This window comes from Heterodontus francisci, chromosome 31, assembly GCF_036365525.1.
Source record: "Heterodontus francisci isolate sHetFra1 chromosome 31, sHetFra1.hap1, whole genome shotgun sequence".
In the NCBI taxonomy this organism is placed as follows: Eukaryota; Metazoa; Chordata; class Chondrichthyes; order Heterodontiformes; family Heterodontidae; genus Heterodontus; species Heterodontus francisci.
Window position 1 is genome coordinate 62,089,746 of NC_090401.1, and position 20,349 is coordinate 62,110,094.

The following is a 20,349-nucleotide window of genomic DNA, read 5'->3' on the forward strand; positions in this document are numbered from 1 at the left end:
TGAAAATGTTCCCTTTCCTAATGCTAACATCCCTCACAGTGAAGAATACCAAATGCCCAAATAATCTTTTGTTAAAACTTGATTACAATTTTTTAAATTGTAAATAAGACCAAGGCTCCTTCAACAACATCTTCAAACCCGCGACCTCTATCACCTAGAAGGACAAGGGCAGCAGATGCATGGGAACACCACCACCTGCAAGTTCCCCTCCAGGCCTCACACCATGCTGACTTGGAACTATATCACCGTTCCTTCACTGTCGCTGGGTCAAAATCCTGGAACTCCCTCCCTAACAACACTGTGGGTGTACCTATATCAGACGGACTGCAGCGGTTCAAGAAGGCAGCTCACCACCACCGTCTCAAGGGCAATTAGGGATGGGCAATAAATGCTGGCCTGGCCAGCGATGCCCACATCCCATGAATGAATAAAAAAAAAGTAACCTGCGAGATGTAGTGGTTTGCAGCCATTTACAAGATGCTACTAAGGTCAAAGCTGATCATTGGAAGCAGACAGAAGCAAAGAAGTTCAAGGCCACAGTGAATTTGACAACTACTCGCAGGCCATGGCGACCAATGCTGCAAGGTGTGAGGTGTTCGGTGACAAGGTCATGGATCTCCGTGACCATCTGCCTGGAGAGTCGCAGTCTCCTGTGGCACTGGGTCTCGGGCATCTCCAGGTAGCTCTCCAGGTAGATTCTGTGTCGATGGTATGGTCTCCATTGCCTTCCTGCCCCTGTTTCCTTTCCCATACCCTCCTGCTGCTTGGGGGTCTGCCTATCCTGCAGAGCGTGTTGCCCCTCATCGCCAATCAGCCTAAAATCTGACACTCGTGCCCCCATTGCCAGCTGCAGCCTTCCTTTTGAAAAGGTGACTGTCCTATTGTGATTGGCAGCCTTTCCCCCTGCTCTTCTGCCCCCTCAACACCAGGGGGACGATGACCCCATTCAATGCCCAAGTGCTGATTGCCCCCTCGCTCCACTCCCCCCAGCTGTGCAGCGCCCAGGGCACCTCCTTTGCAAATACTGAGTCCCCCTTTGTCCTGTTGGCCCTCTTATGGGGCCGGGGTGATGCCCTGGGGCAGGCAAGGCTGGCTCCCCACTCTGTACCCACCTCCCTTCTGCTGATCTGTAACAGACAGTTCCTGAAACTCGGGTGCCCCCTTCAAAATTCCTCCTGCCCCCCACCCCACAACAAGCCCTTAATGAGCTTTTTAACTACTTTTATTGGCCTCAATGAGGAGGTGAGTGGGGTCCAGGTAGATTCTGTCCCACCCTCCCTGCCCTGGTGAACACTGACAGTGCTGGGAACAGCATTGTGAAACTGACCTGGCCAGCATCACTATTTTCGGGCCCACCCAACCTCTGTTCCCACCCTGGAGTGCGGGGAAGGGGAGGCCTGAAATTTCAACCTTGTGTGTCTGGTGAGGATTCTTCATTCTGATTGGTTGAAGCGATGCACTGTTACTTGTGCTTTTTGCAGAGGCCCCAGACCCCCGGTAGAGGAGGTCACAGATCTCCAATTAGTACAAATCAGTGTAAAAGCCCACAGAAAGTCTCTGAGCAAGAATGAGTGCAATGACTGGCAATCACCATTTGTTCACCACTCACTACAAAATTGGGTCATTATCTAATCACGATCACATTGATGTTTGTTGGACCTTGCTGTGCACAAATTAGCTACAGTCTTTCCCATATTACTGCAGTGACTACATTCTAAAGGTGTTTCATTGCCTGAAAGTGTTTTGCAATGTCTTGGTATCATAAAGAGTGCATAAGTTATTTTCTTTTGAAACTGATGATACCAAAGTTGGAGGTGTAACAAACAGTGAGGAAGATATGAACCACCTGCAACAGGTCACAGATAGACTAGCAGGATGGGCAGACAAGTGGCAGATGGAATTTAATACTGACAAGTATGAGGTGATGCATTTTGGCAGAGGGATAGGGAGAGGAAATATAGACTTAATGGCACAGTTCTAAAGAGTGTGTAGGGTCAGAGGGACCTGGGGGTGCATGTGCATTGATCTTTGAAGGTGGCAGGACATATTGAGAGAGTGGTTAGCAAAGCATATGGGATCTTGGGCTTCATAAATAGAGGCATAGAGTACAAAAGCAGGGAAGTTATGCTGAACCTTTATAAAGCTCTGGTTAGGCCCCAAATAGAGTATTACATCCAGTTCTGGTCACCACACTTTAGGACTGATGTGAGGGTCCTTGAGAGGGTGCAGAGGAAATTTACCAGAATGGTTCCAGGGATGAGGGATTTTAGTTACAAGGTTAGGTTGGAAAAGCTGTGTTTGTTCTCCTTGGAGCAAAGGAGATTGAGGGGAGATTTAATAGAGGTGTACAAGATTATGACAGGCTTTGATAAAGAAAAAGCTATTCCCATTAACAAATGGTGCAAGGACAAGGGGACACAGGTTGAAAGTTTTGGGCAAAAGATGCAGGGGGAATATGAGGAATCACTTTTTACGCAATGGGTGGTAATGACCTGGAACTCGCTGCCCACAAGGGTGGTGGAAGTGGAGATAATGAATGATTTCAAAAGGAAATTGGATGGGCACTTGAGGGAAATAAACTTGCAGGGCTACAGGGATAGAGTGGGGAAGTGGGACTGACTGGATTGCTCTGTGGAGAGTCAGCATGGACTCGATGGCTGAACGGCCTCCTTCTATGCCATAAATGACTCTATAAAGGTCTAACTGCACTGTAAATTCCTGTACAGGTGGCTGAACATTTTCCTTTGCAGAGGCTGAACTGAGACACTCTTTCCACAAACTGAGGAAACTGGTTCAAGCCAATAACAACAGCAACTTGCATTTATATAGCACCTTTAATACCCCATGGAACTCCACAGAAATGTAATAAAAGAAAAATGGACAATAAGTCCAAGAAGGAGATATTATGAGGGGTGACTAAAAACTTGGTCAAAGAGATGGGTTTTAAGGAAAATCATAAAGGAACAGAAAGGTGTAGAGGCAAAGTGGTTTAGAGAGAGAATTCCAGAGCTTTGGGTTTAGATGGCTGAAGGCACGGTGAATGGTGGAGTAACGGAAGATGGGAAAGCACCAGAGGCAAGAGATGGAGGAATGTAGAGTTCGGGGTGACCTGTAGATCTGAAGGAGACTACAAAGATAGGCAGTGGTGAAGCCCAGAACCAATTCAAACACGAGGATGAAAATGCTAATTTGGCAGTGTCGGTGGATCTGGGTTAAGTATTCGGGTAATGGGCGAGTGGGACCACATGCAGGTTAGGAAATGAGGAGCAGGGTTTCAGATGAACTGAAGTTTATGGAAGGTGGAGGGTGCAAGGCTGCCATTTTGAGTAAAGAAGAATCATTTATTTTCTGACATCTGACGTTACAGACATCAGTTAGATTGCTTGTTGCTGACCGTGCTTGTGTCTATAACACATTCCCTGGGAAAGTGACAGCTGAGCAAAGTACAGAAAAAAACAAGGAATAAAGAACACACAAACTGCAAAGTTTGCCAAGTCCCACTGGGAGGCTATCAATTGTTAAAACACTGGACTGATCCCATAACTACAGAAACTAAAATCATACTTCTGCAACTTTATTGTCACAACGAAATAGTAACATTAATGGATAGCTTACACAGCTCTCACTAAACAAAACCATTAGAAATCAGGATCTGTTTTAAAGTAAGATAACATTATGGCTATAAATCGAACATTTCACATCCATCTGCTTGATATTCATTTTAATTTCCACTAAAAAAAGGTTGACCCTAACTTACTTGTTTTGCTGTTGTTTGAGTTATGTACTTATCTCATTTGGGGCAACAAAATTCCTTATCACACTGATCTCACTGAGTATCTTTCTTTTTTCTTTTGGGCCTCCTTATCTCGAGAGACAATGGATACGCGCCTGGAGGTGGTCAGTGGTTTGTGAAGCAGCGCCTGGAGTGGCTATAAAGGCAATATGCTAAACATGTCCTTGCAAGTGCTGTTAACTGACAAACCCAACAGCCAGCAGAACTGCAATTGTGACAAAAAGACAAGCTGTAATTGATCACTGCACAAATTAACCAGGGAAGTAAAACATGGGGGATTAAATCAATTAGATTTAAGGGAACAGCATCATAATTGGATTGTAATGAAGTGCAAGTGAAAGGGGGAGGGTCTATCATATAGATCAGGCCTTCTCAACCATACGAACATACGAATTAGGAGCAGGAGGAGGCCACTCGGCCCTTCGAGCCTGCTCCGCCATTCAATAAGTTCATGGCTGAACTGATTTCTCCACATTTCCACCTACTCCAACCATGAGGAGGTTTCAATGGATCTGCCAAAAATAACTGTGGGATTTTTTCCAAACCTGAGCTGGACAGCTTAACTCCAGATTAACCTGAAGAGCAGTACGCTGAAACACACAAAGTGAGAGAGACAGAGAGAGAAAGTGCATTAAAATCGAAGAGAACATAATTTGGCGCTGGGGGCCAGGGTGCAGCAGTGTGAGGCGCGGCGAAAGGCACCAGGCTCTGAGTCCCAGTACCCTTACACCCACCCCCTCTACTCTACATATGGAAATACAGCTGATTATTGCAATCCTCAGGCATGTGCCAACTAAATTCTGGGCAAAAATATTGCCAGCTTTCAGGCAGTCAACACCTTCACTGTTGCTGGATTAAAATCCTGGAACTCCCTCCCTAACAACACTGTGGTGTACCCGCACTAGATGGACTGCAGCAGTTCAAGAAGGCAGCTCACCGCCACCTTCTCAAAAGTAATTAGGGATGGGCAATAAATGTTGGCCTGGCCAGTGATGCCCACATCCCATTGAAACAAATTTAAAAAAAATTCACAGGGCTGTCTGAGCGCAGGTTGTTTACCGAGGCATCCTCAGAAAGGTGGAGAGAGACAGGTCACAGAAGCAGTTCATGGAGAGAGTTACTGTGGGTGTTTGGTGTGAGGCTACAGATAAAACCCCACCAATAGTGGGCATTGTACACTCACTCACAAGTTTCACATTAAATAAAACCAAAATAATAAATATGTTTAATTGTATAACAAGTTTTTGTATAGAAAAGATATTTGTGTTGTGGTACAGGGGGTCTGTGGAATTTCTATGACATGGCAGGGGGGCCTCAGTAACAAAAATGTTGAGAACCTCTGATAGAGATAAACAATTAATTCCTAAAATTCCTAAAACTGGCATCTGAATTATTGTAAAGTTCTATACAGGTACCTAGTGAGAACTAATGCAGTTCAAAAAGAGAATCTATTGTTATGCAGACCCCCACCAGCCAAGAATGAGGCATATTAATTTTGTCATATGAACATTGATTTTAAACTGTTGCTGGAGGGGAGAAATGTCTTGTTTGAAGATCACCAGACACTGGGCTGGAAGGACATTTGCATACTAAGAGACACTGCATGTGGAGACAAAGGACTATTCCCTGCTCCAATTAACCCAAATGGGTTTTGATCACCAGACATTGAAAGGTATAAGGAAGTGCATTTCAGGCCCTGCTAAGATGATACAATCCACAGAGCCAGGACTGGTTAAACCAGCTGGTTACATGACTAACAGGTTTTCTGAACTAGCCACAGAACAGTTCAAAAGGCAGTGTGCAACTGAAGCTGAAACAAGCAAGTCTCTCGCCTGGCTGTCTCTCTCTCGCTTGCTTTCTCCCAAGCTACTGGACCCATGGAAGACATGTAAACCTCAAGAGAGAAAAAACTCCTACATTGGAACAAGTTGAAGTGTGAACTGGGCCCCAACGAATTGCAAGACTTAACGGCAACCAGAGACTCCACATTGAACTTAAAGGACTGTAACTACCAGATATTGCCTCAAACTTTTCCCCTTTATTCCTTCCACTTTTTCTGTCTCTATCTGCATGTGTGTGTTTATCGTGTATGCATGCTAGCAGGGTTCTGTTGCATATCCGTAGTCGTTAACTGGTTTACAGTTTAAGATTAATAAACTTCTACCTTTCTTGTTTAAATCTCAGGAAACCTGTTTGATTTCTTTGCCTGACAATTGGAGCCTTCAGAAGAAGGAATTTCCTCCACACAAGATCAGGTGGCAGGTTGTTCAACCTTGCAAAGAGCGAAGACCAAAGTACGGAAAGTCCTCATCAGGGAACTCCTCTTTGCTGACGATGCTGCATTAACATCCCACACTGAAGAGTGTCTGCAGAGACTCATCGACAGGGTTGCGACTGCCTGCAACGAATTTGGCCTAACCATCAGCCTCAAGAAAACGAACATCATGGGACAGGACGTCAGAAATGCTCCATCCATCAATATCGATGACCACGCTCTGGAAGTGGTTCAAGAGTTCACCTACCTAGGCTCAACTATCACCAGTAACCTGTCTCTCGATGCAGAAATCAACAAGCGCATGAGAAAGGCTTCCACTGCTATGTCCAGACTGGCCAAGAGGGTGTGGGAAAATGGCACACTGACACGGAACACAAAAGTCCGAATGTTTCAAGCCTGTGTCCTCAGTACCTTGCTCTGCGGCAGCGAGGCCTGGACAACATATGTCAGCCAAGAGCGACGTCTCAATTCATTCCATCTTAGCTGCCTCCGGAGAATCCTTGGCATCAGGAGGCAGGACCGTATCTCCAATGCAGAAGTCCTCGAGGCGGCCAACATCCCCAGCATATACACCCTACTGAGCCAGTGGCGCTTGAGATGGCTTGGCCATGTGAGCCGCATGGAAGATGGCAGGATCCCCAAGGACACATTGTACAGTGAGCTCGTCACTGGTATCAGACCCACCGGCTGTCCATGTCTCCACTTTAAGGACGTCTGCAAACATGACATAAAGTCCTGTGACATTGACCACAAGTCATGGGAGTCAGTTGCCAGTGATCGCCAGAGCTGGCAGACAGCCATAAAGGTGGGGCTAAAGAGTGGCGAGTCGAAGGGATTTAGCAGTTGGCAGGAAAAAAGACAGAAGTGCAAGGAGAGAGCCAACTCTGTAACAGCCCCGCCAACCAATTTTTTCTGCAGCGCCTGTGGAAGAGTCTGTCACTCTAGAATTGGCCTTTATAGCCACTCCAGGCGCTGCTTCACAAACCACTGCCTCTAGGCGCTTACCCATTGTCTCTCGAGATAAGGAGGCCAAAGAAAGACAAATGGAGCAGTGAACAAGGATGCACTAAGGGGGAGCTAAAACACAGTGTTTAAAAATTAAACCCTGTTACAGTTAAACCAGGCAAAGGCTGAGCGGGAACCCCTAGACTCCTTCTCACCTGGTTGTAACACTATATATTTTAGCCTTGATATCTTCCTTTCCAATATTGGTATAACTTCTGTCAGACATACAACAGCTCACCCACACAGACTGTGCTCTGACATTCATTCCGAATTGAATACGTTGCACAATCAAACCATGTTTAAATGATGTGTAAGTTACAAAGCACCAATTCACTGACCAAGGAGTGTTGAAGCAGTGATGCTCAATCCTCCCAAGCAGACTTGCTTTGGAAATGAAATGTAATCTTGTCTGGACTTAACTGCATTCATGATGAGGGTTATGCAGCAGGTTGCTAAGACATCACATCACCTTCTGAACAGCAAGGTAACAAAAGCAACTACTGCATAACAAGACAAAGAGCCAGGGGTAACACTAGACTGTACAAAGAACAAAGAACAAAGAAAATTACAGCACAGGAACAGGCCCTTCGGCCCTCCAAGCCTACGCCGATCCAAATCCTCTATCTAAACCTGTCGCCTATTTTCGAAGGGTCTGTATCTCTTTACTTCCTGCCCATTCATGTATCTGTCTAGATACATCTTAAAAGATGCTATCGTGCCCGCGTCTACCACCTCCGCTGGCAATGCGTTCCATGCACCCACCACCCTCTGCGTAAAGAACTTTCCACGCATATCCCCCCCTAAACTTTTCCCCTTTCACTTTGAACTCGTGTCCCCTTGTAATTGAATCCCCCACTCTGGGAAAAAGCTTCTTGCTATCCACCCTGTCTATACCTCTCATGATTTTGTACACCTCAATCAGGTCCCTCCTCAACCTCCGTCTTTCTAATGAAAATAATCCTAATCTACTCAACCTCTCTTCATAGCTAGTGCCCTCCATACCAGGCAACATCCTGGTGAACCTCCTCTGCACCCTCTCCAAAGCATCCACATCCTTTTGGTAATGTGGCGACCAGAACTGCACGCAGTATTCCAAATGTGGCCGAACCAAAGTCCTATACAACTGTAACATGACCTGCCAACTCTTGTACTCAATACCCCGTCCGATGAAGGAAAGCATGCCGTATGCCTTCTTGACCACTCTATTGACCTGCGTTGCCACCTTCAGGGAACAATGGACCTGAACACCCAAATCTCTCTGTACATCAATTTTCCCCAGGACTTTTCCATTTACTGTATAGTTCACTCTTGAATTGGATCTTCCAAAATGCATCACCTCGCATTTGCCCTGATTGAACTCCATCTGCCATTTCTCTGCCCAACTCTCCAGTCTATCTATATTCTGCTGTATTCTCTGACAGTCCCCTTCACTATCTGCTACTCCACCAATCTTAGTGTTGTCTGCAAACTTGCTAATCAAACCACCTATACTTTCCTCCAAATCATTTATGTTTATCACAAACAACAGTGGTCCCAGCACGGATCCCTGTGGAACACCACTGGTCACATGTTTCCATTTTGAGAAACTCCCTTCCACTGCTACCCTCTGTCTCCTGTTGCCCAGCCAGTTCTTTATCCAACTAGCTAGTACACCTTGGACCCCATGCGCCTTCACTTTCTCCATCAGCCTACCATGGGGAACCTTATCAAACGCCTTACTGAAGTCCATGTATACGACATCTACAGCCCTTCCCTCATCAATCAACTTTGTCACTTCCTCAAAGAATTCTATTAAGTTGGTAAGACATGACCTTCCCTGCACAAAACCATGTTGCCTATCACTGATAAGCCCATTTTCTTCCAGATGGGAATAGATCCTATCCCTCAGTATCTTCTCCAGCAGCTTCCCTACCACTGACGTCAGGCTCACCGGTCTATAATTACCTGGATAATCCCTGCTACCCTTCTTAAACAAGGGGACAACATTAGCAATTCTCCAGTCCTCCAGGACCTCACCCGTGTTTAAGGATGTTGCAAAGATATCTGTTAAGGCCCCAACTATTTCCTCTCTCGCTTCCCACAGTAACCTGGGATAGATCCCATCCGGACCTGGGGACTTGTCCACCTTAATGCCTTTTAGGATACCCAACACTTCCTCCCTCCTTATGTGCATTATCCATCAGGAACTCCACATTGTGGTTTCTGTGAATCAAGCAAGTTTTTAGAGTCAGATCTTTGCACTTTTTACTGAATAATCTTCACTGTAATTAGCTTTTGTCCATTTTCAGAATTCCCTTCATTTTTACTTTCTAAAACAAACAATTTAATAAAGCCCATCCTGGTATGAGAAGGATATGCATTTTGGTTCTTTATTGGTTAAAAATAACCTTTAGTATAAATTATTTGTAAACCATTCCTTTCTGTGAGCTTATGTGAAGTTGTACAGTAATGAAATGTGCCTGCAGTATCTGACTGTACAGAGATGCAGCTAAATGTAAATCAAAGCAAAACTAGGAAACAGCTAAAAACAAAGGGAATTCTAATAGGGCAAGTCTCAAACTGGAATAAAGTAGCCCATGGGAACAAGTAGAGTTTACACAATTTCATCAAAAAGTCTGACAGCATGTTCGAGGTTATATCCCTGTTGTGGTTCCTATCACATTTATAAACTGTCCCAGTGGTTTATGCCAACAACTGGACCTTTGAAGACAGTTTAAAGCGTCGGATTATGTTCCAGTTCTGTTAAACTCTACATGCAATATTTTTAAAATACAAAAATCCCTTGAGATGGCTGCAAATCCTAGAAAAACAAGTAACAGAAATATCTTCAAAATAGCACACTGCAATGCAGGAAGCCAGAATGATGCATTTCCTATCGTTACAATAAAGTTGATAGATAACACGAGGCACGTTTTCTGACAGGTTCGTTATTAGTATCCGTGGAAAGATCAAACTTAGCGTTGGTTTTCCGCCTCTTTATGTTTTAGAAATTAGCTGAAGCCACGGAAGGATTATTTTTTTAACTACAGAAGATTCAGTTCAACATCTTCCTGGGCATTATTGACTGATTATATAAATATTTGTACACTTCTGTTTAACCTCAGCTAGGCAGCAGGTTTCATAAACTGACCTCTTTTCGATGGCATCTATGTTCCTCATTAAGAGCCAAAGCTCCTCTTTCTCTCCAGCTCTGGAGGAGAGCAGCAGATGATGGCTGGTAATACACAGGGTCCCTTTAACAGGCTGCAGGAACGGGCGAGAAAGAAGGACATGATCAACTTTGGAAGTTTGGATCAGCTCCGAGAACTCCATTTCAGAGGAGGCAGGCAGATGGGGAATTAACCAACAGACCCCATCTTCAGCATCTCATTGAATGAAGGGGTCGGAAAAGGAATGTACTGTACATTTCAGCTCATTTGAATACAACGTAACAAAGCTATTGAAAATGACCTAATTTGGCAGCTTAGATTTGTTGTGACCCTGTGCAAAGTGACATGTTCAGAAATTGAAAAAAAATATGTATATTAATGGCACGGAAGTGGTTTGGCAGTTTTTTTTTAAGCTTTGCTGCCTTTAGCTGATAGAATTTAACGGTAGCGGAACTTTTCCCTCTCGCTAAAGAATGGGTGGGTCCAAATAGGACGCGATATTTAAAGTGGTTTGTGAGGAATTAGCACTCGGCCGCAATAATCAATTGCGCATTCATCAGTCGTGTTCTGCAAATTCCCGGGTGCATTAAAGTGACTGTTTTAATACATCGCAGACTCTCTGTTCCGTTAACTACTCAGCTGCTGCAAGACAATGTTTGCAACCCCAATCCTTTAACTCCCAATTTTCTTGCTCCACAGTTTTAAACGCGTTCAAAAGTTTTAAGAACATTCATACATAATATTTCCCAAACTGTGTTGGATCATTTCTTTTGTGCAACAAGAAAAAGAAAATAAGAAATCGATTTGTTTCGGACCCAAGATTGACAGTTCCTCTGGCCAGTCAACAGTTTAGAAAATCCACTGACCAATAAAACCTTTACAGAGGAGGGGATTGTAAAGCCACTATTTAAACAGACAAAACACAAGAAGCAAACGATGTATTTATTTCTGTAATTGCCTCTCTCCTGGTTGGCTGTAACAAAAGCCATGCTTTCACTGCTGAAATTTAAATTTTTTTTTAAATTCACGACTTGCGGAACTTCGGAGAAAAGCTTGGAATCAACTGAGCTGATATTCTTCTGTCTGAAGAGCAGAATTCAAACTTCATTCAACTGGACTTTAAAATGTCCGAAATGCTAAGTTGCTTTTTAAGAAGGATCCTATCCGCCATCATGTGCCTTTCGAAATTGAGATAGTTGTCTTGCTGGATTTCTGTCCAAGGTGGCAGAGCCCCTTTAAAATCCACCCAATAAATCAACATAAACTGCACCACCCACTGCTGGCACTGAAAACAAACAGAAATCAGTGCCCGGGGTATAGAGTCAGTCTGAACACTGCTGGTCAGGACAAAGTTAACCTCACTCAGTTCATGCAAAAGCACCATTTGCCCTGTGCCGCTTCCCGACACTTTGAGAACTTTGCTGAAACATTATCAGGCTTTGCAGATTTCCTAACACGGAAGAATTCAAGTTCCTTTTGCTGTGGCATTTACAATGATTGTTTTGGCTGAAATATTTGTTGTTTTGACGATGCCTCAGTAGATGTGAGGGGGTTGGACGCTGACACTGAGCTAAATGTAGCAGTACTGAGAACTCAGCAGCGAGAGGCGCTGGGTTGCTATGTGTCAAATCAGATGATCATATATATCACATGTAGGAAATTACATTGACATAGACTGGGTCAACAACAATAACTTGCATTTTATATAGCACCTTTAAAGGAGTAAAACGTCCCAAGGCACTTCACAGGTGCGTTGGAAAGCAAAATTTTACACTGAGCCATGTAAGGTGATATTAGTGCAGATGACCAAAAGCTTGGTCAAAGAGGTAGGCTTTAATGAGCGACTTAAAAGGGGAAAGGGAGGTGTAGGGAGGGATTTCCAGTGCTTAGCCTAGGAGCTGAAGGCACAGCCGCCAATGGTGGAGAGATTAATGCCAGGGATGCTTGAGAGGCCAGAATTGGAGGAGCACCAACATTTCAGAGGTTGTGGGACTGGAGGAGATCATAGATTATATATTATCTGTCTGAAGTTCGGAAACCACTGTTCCCGCTCTCAGCACCTGACAGCTGTGAATATGGAAAGGAGTGTTAATGAGCATTTGATAAAGATCTGAGCTTAGAAATTCCAATTCTGCTGTGAAATGGACAGTGCAATTTTAAAAAACGGTCTGGGATGGAAAGAAGAAGCCACTGGGAAATTTCTCATCCCTGACATTACCAGTGGCGGACCTCAAAATGTTTTACCACGGACACTGGTGTCTGTGTGTGGACATGTTGCTGACCCCTGGGTTAGGGTGAGGCAATATAGACTTAATGGCATAGTTCTAAAGTGTGTGCAGGAACAGAGGGACCTGGGGGTGCATGTGCATCGATCTTTGAAGGTGGCAGGACATATTGAGAGAGTGGTTAATAAACATATGGAATCTTGGGATTTTTAGATACAGGCACAGAGTATAAAAGCAGGGAAGTTATGCTGAATCTTTATAAAGCTCTGGTTAGGCCCCAACTAGAGTATTGCATCCAGTTCTGGTCACCACACTTTACGAAGTATGTGAGGGTCCTTGAGAGGGTGCAGAGGAGATTTACCAGAATGGTTCCAGGGATGGAGGATTTTAGTTACAAGGTTAGGTTGGAGAAGCTGGGGTTGTTCTCCTTAGAACAAAGGAGATTGAGGGGAAATTTGATAGAGGTGTACATGATTATGACAGGCTTAGATAAGTTAGGCGAGGAAAAACTATTGCCATTAACTGATAGTACAATGACTATGGGACACAGATTGAAGGTTTTGGGCAAGAGATGCAGGGGGTTGTGAAGAAGAACTTTTTTATGCAATGGGTGGTAATGACCTGGAACTCGCTGCCCACAAGGGTGGTGGAAGTGGAGACGATCAATGGCTTCAAAAGGAAATTGGATGGGCACTTGAAGGAAATAAAATTGCAGTGCCACGGGAATCGAGCGGGGGAGGGAATGACTGGATTGCTCCACGGAGAGCCAGTATGGACCCGATGGGCCAAATAGCCTCCTTATATGACATAAATGACTCTATGACTCCACCGCCCCCCTCCCCCCTCCACCTTCCCTCGCCATTTTACAGGCACTGTTGCCTTCTTGCCACCATGGGCTTTTACCAGTGACTGGGAAGGTGGAGTATGGCCCTTGAGCCCAGAGGCCAATTGAGCCAGTTAAGTAGCCAGTTAAGGGCCTCTTTCTGCCACTGCTGGCATTTTATCAGCAGTGGATGGACCCTCTGCATGGGGAGACCAACTGCTAAACCCTGGCGGCCACCCTGTAGGTGCAGGGCATGGTGTTGTGGGCCCTCCTAATCGGGGACTCTGTGGCCCATGGAGGGCCCCCGCCCCCGACAGCAATGGCTGTCCCCACGACAACATCCCCTCTGGCCTCACTAACCAACCCCTCTAAGCCCCTATTAATAAAGCCCAGGACACTGTATGCTTTATTACCTGTCTCAACCTGTCCTTCCACCTTCAATGACTTATACACCTTTTTTTATTCATTCATGGGATGTGGGCATCGCTGGCAAAGCCAGCATTTATTGCCCATCCCTAATTGCCCTTGAGAAGGTGGTGGTGAGCTGCCTTCTTGAACCGCTGCAGTCCATTTGGGGTAGGTACACCCACAGTGCTGTAAGGAAGGGAGTTCCAGGATTTTGACCCAGCGACAGTGAAGGAACGGCGATATAGTTCCTAGTCAGGATGGCACGTGACTTGGAGGGGAACTTGCAGGTGGTGGTGTCCCATGCATTTGCTGCCCATGTCCTTCTAGGTGGTAGAGGTCGTAGGTTTGGAAAGTGCTGTCTAAGGAGCCTTGGTGCGTGGCTGCAGTGCATCTTGTAGATGGTACACATTGCTGCCACTGTGCGTCGGTGGTGGAGGGAGTGGATGTTTGTAGATCGGGTGCCAATCAAGCGGGCTGCTTTGTCCCGGATGATGTTGAGCTTCTTGAGTGTTGTTGGAGCTGCACCCATCCAGGCAAGTGGAGAGTATTCCATCAGATTCCTGACTTGTGCCTTGTAGATGGTGGACATGCTTTGGGGAGTCAGGAGGAGAGTTACTCGCCGCAGGATTCCTAGCCTCTGACCTGCTCTTGTTGCCACGGTATTTATATGGCTACTCCAGTTCAGTTTCTTGTCAATGGTAGCCCCTAGGATGTTGATAGTGGGGGATTCTGCAATGGTAATGCCTTTGAATGTCAAGGGGCGATGGTTGGATTCTCTCTTGTTGGAGATGGTCATTGCCTGGCACTAGTGTGGCGCGAATGTTACTTGCCACTTATCAGCCCAAGCCTGGATATTGTCCAAGTCTTGCTGCATTTCTACACGGACTGCTTCAGTATCTGAGGAGTCACGAATGGTGCTGAACATTGTGCAATCAGCAGCGAACATCCCCACTTCTGACCTTATGATTAAAGGAAGGTCATTGATGAAGCAGCTGAAGATGGTTGGGCCTAGGACACTACCCTGAGGAACTCCTGCAGTGATGTCCTGGAGCTCAGATGATTGACCTCCAAGAACCACAACCATCTTCCTTTTCACGAGGTATGACTCCCAGGTCCCTCTGCTCTTGCACCCCCTTTAGAATTGTACCATTTATTTTATATTGTCTCTCCATGTTCTTCCTACCAAAATGAATCACTTCACATTTCTCTGCATTGAACTTCATCTGCCACCTGTCTGTCCATTCCACCAACTTGTCTATGTCCTTTTGAAGTTCTACACTATCCTCCTCACAGTTCACAATGCTTCCAATTTTGTATCATCCGCAAACTTTGAAATTGTGCCCTGTACACCAAGGTCTAGGTCATTAATATATATCAACAAAAGCAAGTGTCCCAACACTGACCCCTGGGGAATTCCACTACAAACCTTCCTCCAGCCTGAAAAAAATCCATTAACCACTACTCTTTGTTTCCTGTCACTTAGCCAATTCCGTATCCATGTTACTACTGTCCCTTTTATTCCATGAGCTGTAATCTTGCTCACAAGTCCGTTGGTTATTCGCACCTCTGCTTTTCTTGATTCTGTGCTGTAAAACTCTATGACTCTATGTTAATGGCCTAGATTTGGGTGCAAAGGGCACAATTTTTAAATTTGCAGATGTCTTAAAACTTGGAAGTATTGTGAACTGTGAGGAGAATAGTGATAGACATTTTAAATTCATTTTTATGATGTGAGCGTTGCTGGCAAGGCCAGAATTTATTAAGAGTAAAATACCGCAGATGCTGGAACTCTGAGATGAAAACAGAAAGTGCCAGAAATACTCATTTCTGGCACTTTCTGCCAGCATTTACTGCCCATTCCTAATCGCTCTTGAACAGGTGGTGGTGAGCCGTCTTCTTGAACCACTGCAGTCCATGTGCACTTCAAAAGGACATAGACTGGCTGGTTAAATGGATGGACATGAGGCAGATGAAATTAAATGCAGAGAATGTAAAGAAGAATGGTAGGAAGAATGAGGAGAGGCAATATTAATTAAAGGATAGAATTCTAAAGGGGGTGAAGAATCGGGGAGACCTGGGGGTACATGTGCACACATCATTAAAGGTGGCAGGGCAGATGAAAAAGCAGCTAAAAAGGCATATAGGATTCTGGGCTTTATAAATAGGGACATAGAGGACAAAAGCAAGGAAGTTTTGATGAACATTTATAAAACACTGGTTCGGCCTCAACTGGAGCATTGTGTCTAATTCTGGGCACCACACTTTAGAAAGGATGTGAAGGCATTGGAGAGGGTGCAGAAAAGATTTAGGAGAATGGTTCTGGAGGCAAGAGACTTCAGTAACATGGATAGATTGGAGAAGCTGGGGTTGTTTGCCTTAGAGAAGAGAAGGTTGAGAGGAGATTTGATAGAAGTGTTCAAAAATCATGAGGGGTCTGGACAGAGTAGATAGAGAGAAACTGTTCCCATTGGCGGAGGGACCAAGAACCAGAGGACACCGATTTAAGGTGAATGGCTAAAGAACCAGTGGTGACATGAGGAAAAACTGTTTTACGTTAGGATCTGAAATGCACTGTCTGAGAATGTGGTGGAAGCAGGTTCAATTGTGGCTTTCAAAAGGGAATTGAATATTTAACTGAAGAGAAAATTTTTTTGCAGGGCTACAGGGAAAAGGCTGTGGAGTGGGACTAGCTGATTTGCTCTTCCATAAAGATGTCATGTGCACAATGGACTGAATGGCCTTCTGTGCTGTAACAATTCTATGATTCCATAATTTGACATTGTACAAAGAGAGTAACATGATCTTGGTGTGATATGACAGCTTAAAAAACTATTGAACAAAATGGTAAATAACTCACTTGCAACTTCATCGCTCATGCTATGCCCTTTCAGCAGCTTCTTTAAAAGTGGTATCACATAGGACTCTGTGTAGAGTCCTTTATATCCACAACATACTGCGGCTTACATATGAGTGAAACAATCAGCCTGCTAAGAATTTCTCTCGTGGCACAGACCTTGTGTGAGATACAATATTACATTTGTCTTAAACCAGTACTTCATATGATATTTTTATTTTATACTTCATTTGCATTCTTGAGCATTGTTGAAACAAACATCTTTGACCATAAATAATGTATTTAAATGTTTCCTTTTCAAGGTGGTCATTGAAAATTTTTATCAATTCCTTTTAAATTGTGTTACGGCCAGGTGAGGAGGGGGTCTCAGGCTCCCCTCTTGCCCCTTTCTCATATTTGACTGTAACAGGGTTTATTCCTTTTAAACAGTGGTTGTGCTTACCACCTCTGTGAGTGCTTTATCTTTTTTCCTTGACCATGATTGCGAAATAACCAATCAGATAGGTTTTTTAGATCAGAGATACAGCACTGAAATACAGAAAAACAGAGATACAGTTTTCTTGAGTTTAAACAAGAAAGAGGTAAGTTTATTATTCTTACCACTCTAACCAGATTTAAAAATGCTAAAAATACGCTACACATTCACACACACATTCACACAAGAATTACACACACACAAATAGATTACAGAGGGAAACAGATTTGGTGGTTGGATTAAAGCCCAGAATAAATGGAACTTAAATACAGTCTGTAAATCCAGTAGTCCTCGGCTGAAGCTGTATTCTTGAAGTCCTCGCTGGTGAAAGTGCACTTTGATTGGCCTGCTTTGCTCAGGGTTGCTTGAAGGCAGAATTGCAGTTGACTCTCTTCCCCTTGTCACTGGCTGTCGCAGTCTGTAGGCTTGGAGGGTCCCCCAGGTGCAGACGGGTTTCACTTGGTGTTTTCTGGAGAGAGAGAGAGAGACAGGGGAGCAGCAGCCTTCTGTTCTGCTGTACACTCAGTTACTGCCTGTCTCTTGTCTGTATAACAAAACTTGTTTCTTCAGAGATAAACAGGCGGTCAGATGGTTCTTCTCAATCCCCTTTGTTTCTAATGAGGTTTTTCTGGAATCTTTGAATGAAATTCAAGGTTTTACATGCCCCAGAACGTCCATTCACACCTGGAGGGGGTTGGGTCTTTCAAAGTCAATGGGTGAGGATGGCCTTGATGGCCGTGGTAATGAAGCCATTCTAGATAATTCAATCTCTTAGAGCAAGCCATTGTCCTGGCTGGGCTTCTTGTTAGACTTTGTTTCCAGTCCAATCTCCTGGAATTTCAGATGTAAATGACAGTGGCCATCTTGGCTGCTAGTTTTTTAGAAGTTACTGGTCGGGTTTTTTTCCATTAAAAGTCTAAGGCAAGTTTCCAACCGCTGAAATTAATATTTCCCATTTGGCATATAGGGTTTTTCCTGACAATCGCAAGAATAAAGATTTTCTAGTTTATTCAGAATGTGATGTAACATTTTACAGTCTCCAGTAACATTTCTGTATTAGAATCAAAATATAACAAGATTTTTAAAAAAACGCATTCACGGGATTGTGTGTCGTTGGCAAGGTTAACCATCCCTATTGCCCTTGAGATACAACTGAGTGGCTTGCTAGGCCATTTCAGAGGGTAGTTAAGAGCCAACCACATTGCTGAGGTTCTGGAGTCACATGTAAACCAGGCCAAGTAAGGACGGCAGATTTCCTTCCCTAAAGGACATTAGTGAACCAGATGGGTTTTTATGACAATTCGGTAGTTTCATGGTTAGCATTACTGAGACTAGCTTTTTATTCCAGATTTATTTAATTAACTGAATTAAAATTCCCCAGATGCTGTGGTGGGATTTGAGCTCATGTCTCCAGCTCATTCATTCAGGTCTCTAGATTACTAGTGCAGTAACATAACCACTATGTTACCATACCTCAGTTTTGGAGGGCTATCACCCTGAATTTTGAAATAAGGAATGAATGTGGTTCAATGTATTTCTATAAAAGCCCCATTGTAGAATTTAAGCATTAGAATTTGATGGTGGCACCATGTATTGCTGAAATAATGAGCTTTGGCCAGATTGATGCCTATGATTCCAAAAACTGAGTACCCAACATAGGTTGTGCCATCAGCGGGGTGTCTAGGAATGGAGGTACTGTCCACAAGCAAATTGTAATAAATGTGTTGGCCTACACTAGGGTACCAGTTCAGGCATCACATTGTTGGAAGCATGGGTGGGCAGGATGTGGGGTTCTGGGTGCTGCCTAGCTTCGCAACCTGGGAGTGATTTATACCATAAAAGCAGAAAATGCTGTAAATACTCAGCAGGTCAGGCAGCATCTGTGGAGAGAAACAGAGTTAATATTTCAGGTTGATGACCTTTCATCAGAACTTGAAAAAGTCATTGACCTGAAACATAAACTCTGTTTCTTTCTCCACAGATGTTGCCTGACCTGCTGAGTATTTCCAGTGTTTTCTGTTCTTGTTTCAGATTTCCAGCATCTGCAGTATTTAGTTAATGATTTATAGCACTTGGAGGCACATAAAAGAGGCAAGAAAGATTTATATTCTACATTCTGTGATAAAGCAGAATGTTGTACATGCCAATACTAGTGTAACAATAAATTTTAAATGTAAATACATTTAAGTGCTTTATAATATGAACAGGCACAATTTGCAGGGTTGTTCTGTTCTGTTTTTGCAAGATGTTTTCTTTTTGCAGTGGTTGGTGTCCTTCCAGATAGTAGTGACTGCTTGCTGCATTAACCTGACCTTGTGATTCGAACAGAAGTAGTGTTTAGTTTATTTCATTGCAAATTACAGGGGAATAGTGCTTCCTGATTCCATTATTCCAGACAATGGAAAACATCACCAGCAGCAACATTTCCCCTAAATTTGATTAATTTAACTATAGTGTAAAGTCTCCATGTAGGTCAAATATCATTTATTATTTAACTTTGACTGGGTGGCATCTCGATCCTGTGATGTTGATGTGTTTCCATGGTACTTTGCTGTCTCTGAGTGTCTTTCCATGTTATTGCTATGTTGCAGGGTGCGAGATATTACTCCAGTTTGGCTAGTGGTAGAGAAAAATGTGGTTATAGTCTTTGTAGTCTTTGTAGTCAGTCTCCATGGTCAGTCTCCATGGTCAGTGTCCATGGTGATTGTCCACAGTCAGTGTCCGTGGTCTGATTAGTGTGAGTGCTCGGTGTCCATAGATGTGGAGATGTGGTCACCTTTCTTCCTTTGGCAGTAGCAGTATGGTTTTGGTGAGCTTTACAAAAGCATTGATGTGTTGCACATTGCTCTCACTGTTCCAATCCTGTATGTGGATACATGGATATATGAGAGAGAGAGAGAGAGAGAGAGAGAGTGAGAGAGAATCTGTTTCATTTCCTGTGAGTACATGCAGTAATCTATTTAATTTAAGTTTATAAACTGTCAGAATTCTTTCAACTGCACAAAATCTAAACCTGCTTAGTGTCTCATACGTTAAGGGATATCTGACTAATGAGAGCCCTAATTTAAAAGGGGACTTTCCATACACACTGGTTCATAGTCTATACATAATATAGTATTTGCTCAATTGATGAAATGGAACATTTCACGCGATATTGGAATGTTACTGTTAAGTATATTCTGTATACAGTAATAAAGTTTGAACAGTCAGGCATCCGTCTTGCCAAGATGTAAACTCCATTGCTACCTGACATTTTACTAAAAGCATCTTTTTGTAACGAGAGATTTGTTATAAGTATATAATCACAGATACTGACTGATTGCCATTGTACATAGAGATCCT

The 20,349-nt window shown here is 43.8% G+C and overlaps 1 protein-coding gene across 7 annotated transcripts in view; it reads right to left on the reverse strand.

Moving 5' to 3' along the window:
- LOC137347331 (myotubularin-related protein 9-like) overlaps positions 1 to 10,465 on the reverse strand; it is a 50,808-nt gene extending 40,343 nt beyond the window's left edge. For 2 of the 7 annotated variants that reach the window (XM_068011768.1, XM_068011767.1), the window contains exon 1: positions 10,204 to 10,463. In XM_068011768.1, coding sequence (XP_067867869.1) covers positions 10,204 to 10,385 — 182 coding nt within the window. In that variant the 5' untranslated portion in view covers positions 10,386 to 10,463. Of the gene's footprint in view, positions 1 to 10,203 lie in introns of all 7 variants that reach the window. The other 5 variants (XM_068011772.1, XM_068011770.1, XM_068011771.1 and 2 more) reach the window with 4 other exon arrangements.
- Positions 10,466 to 20,349: the final 9,884 nt, after the last annotated feature.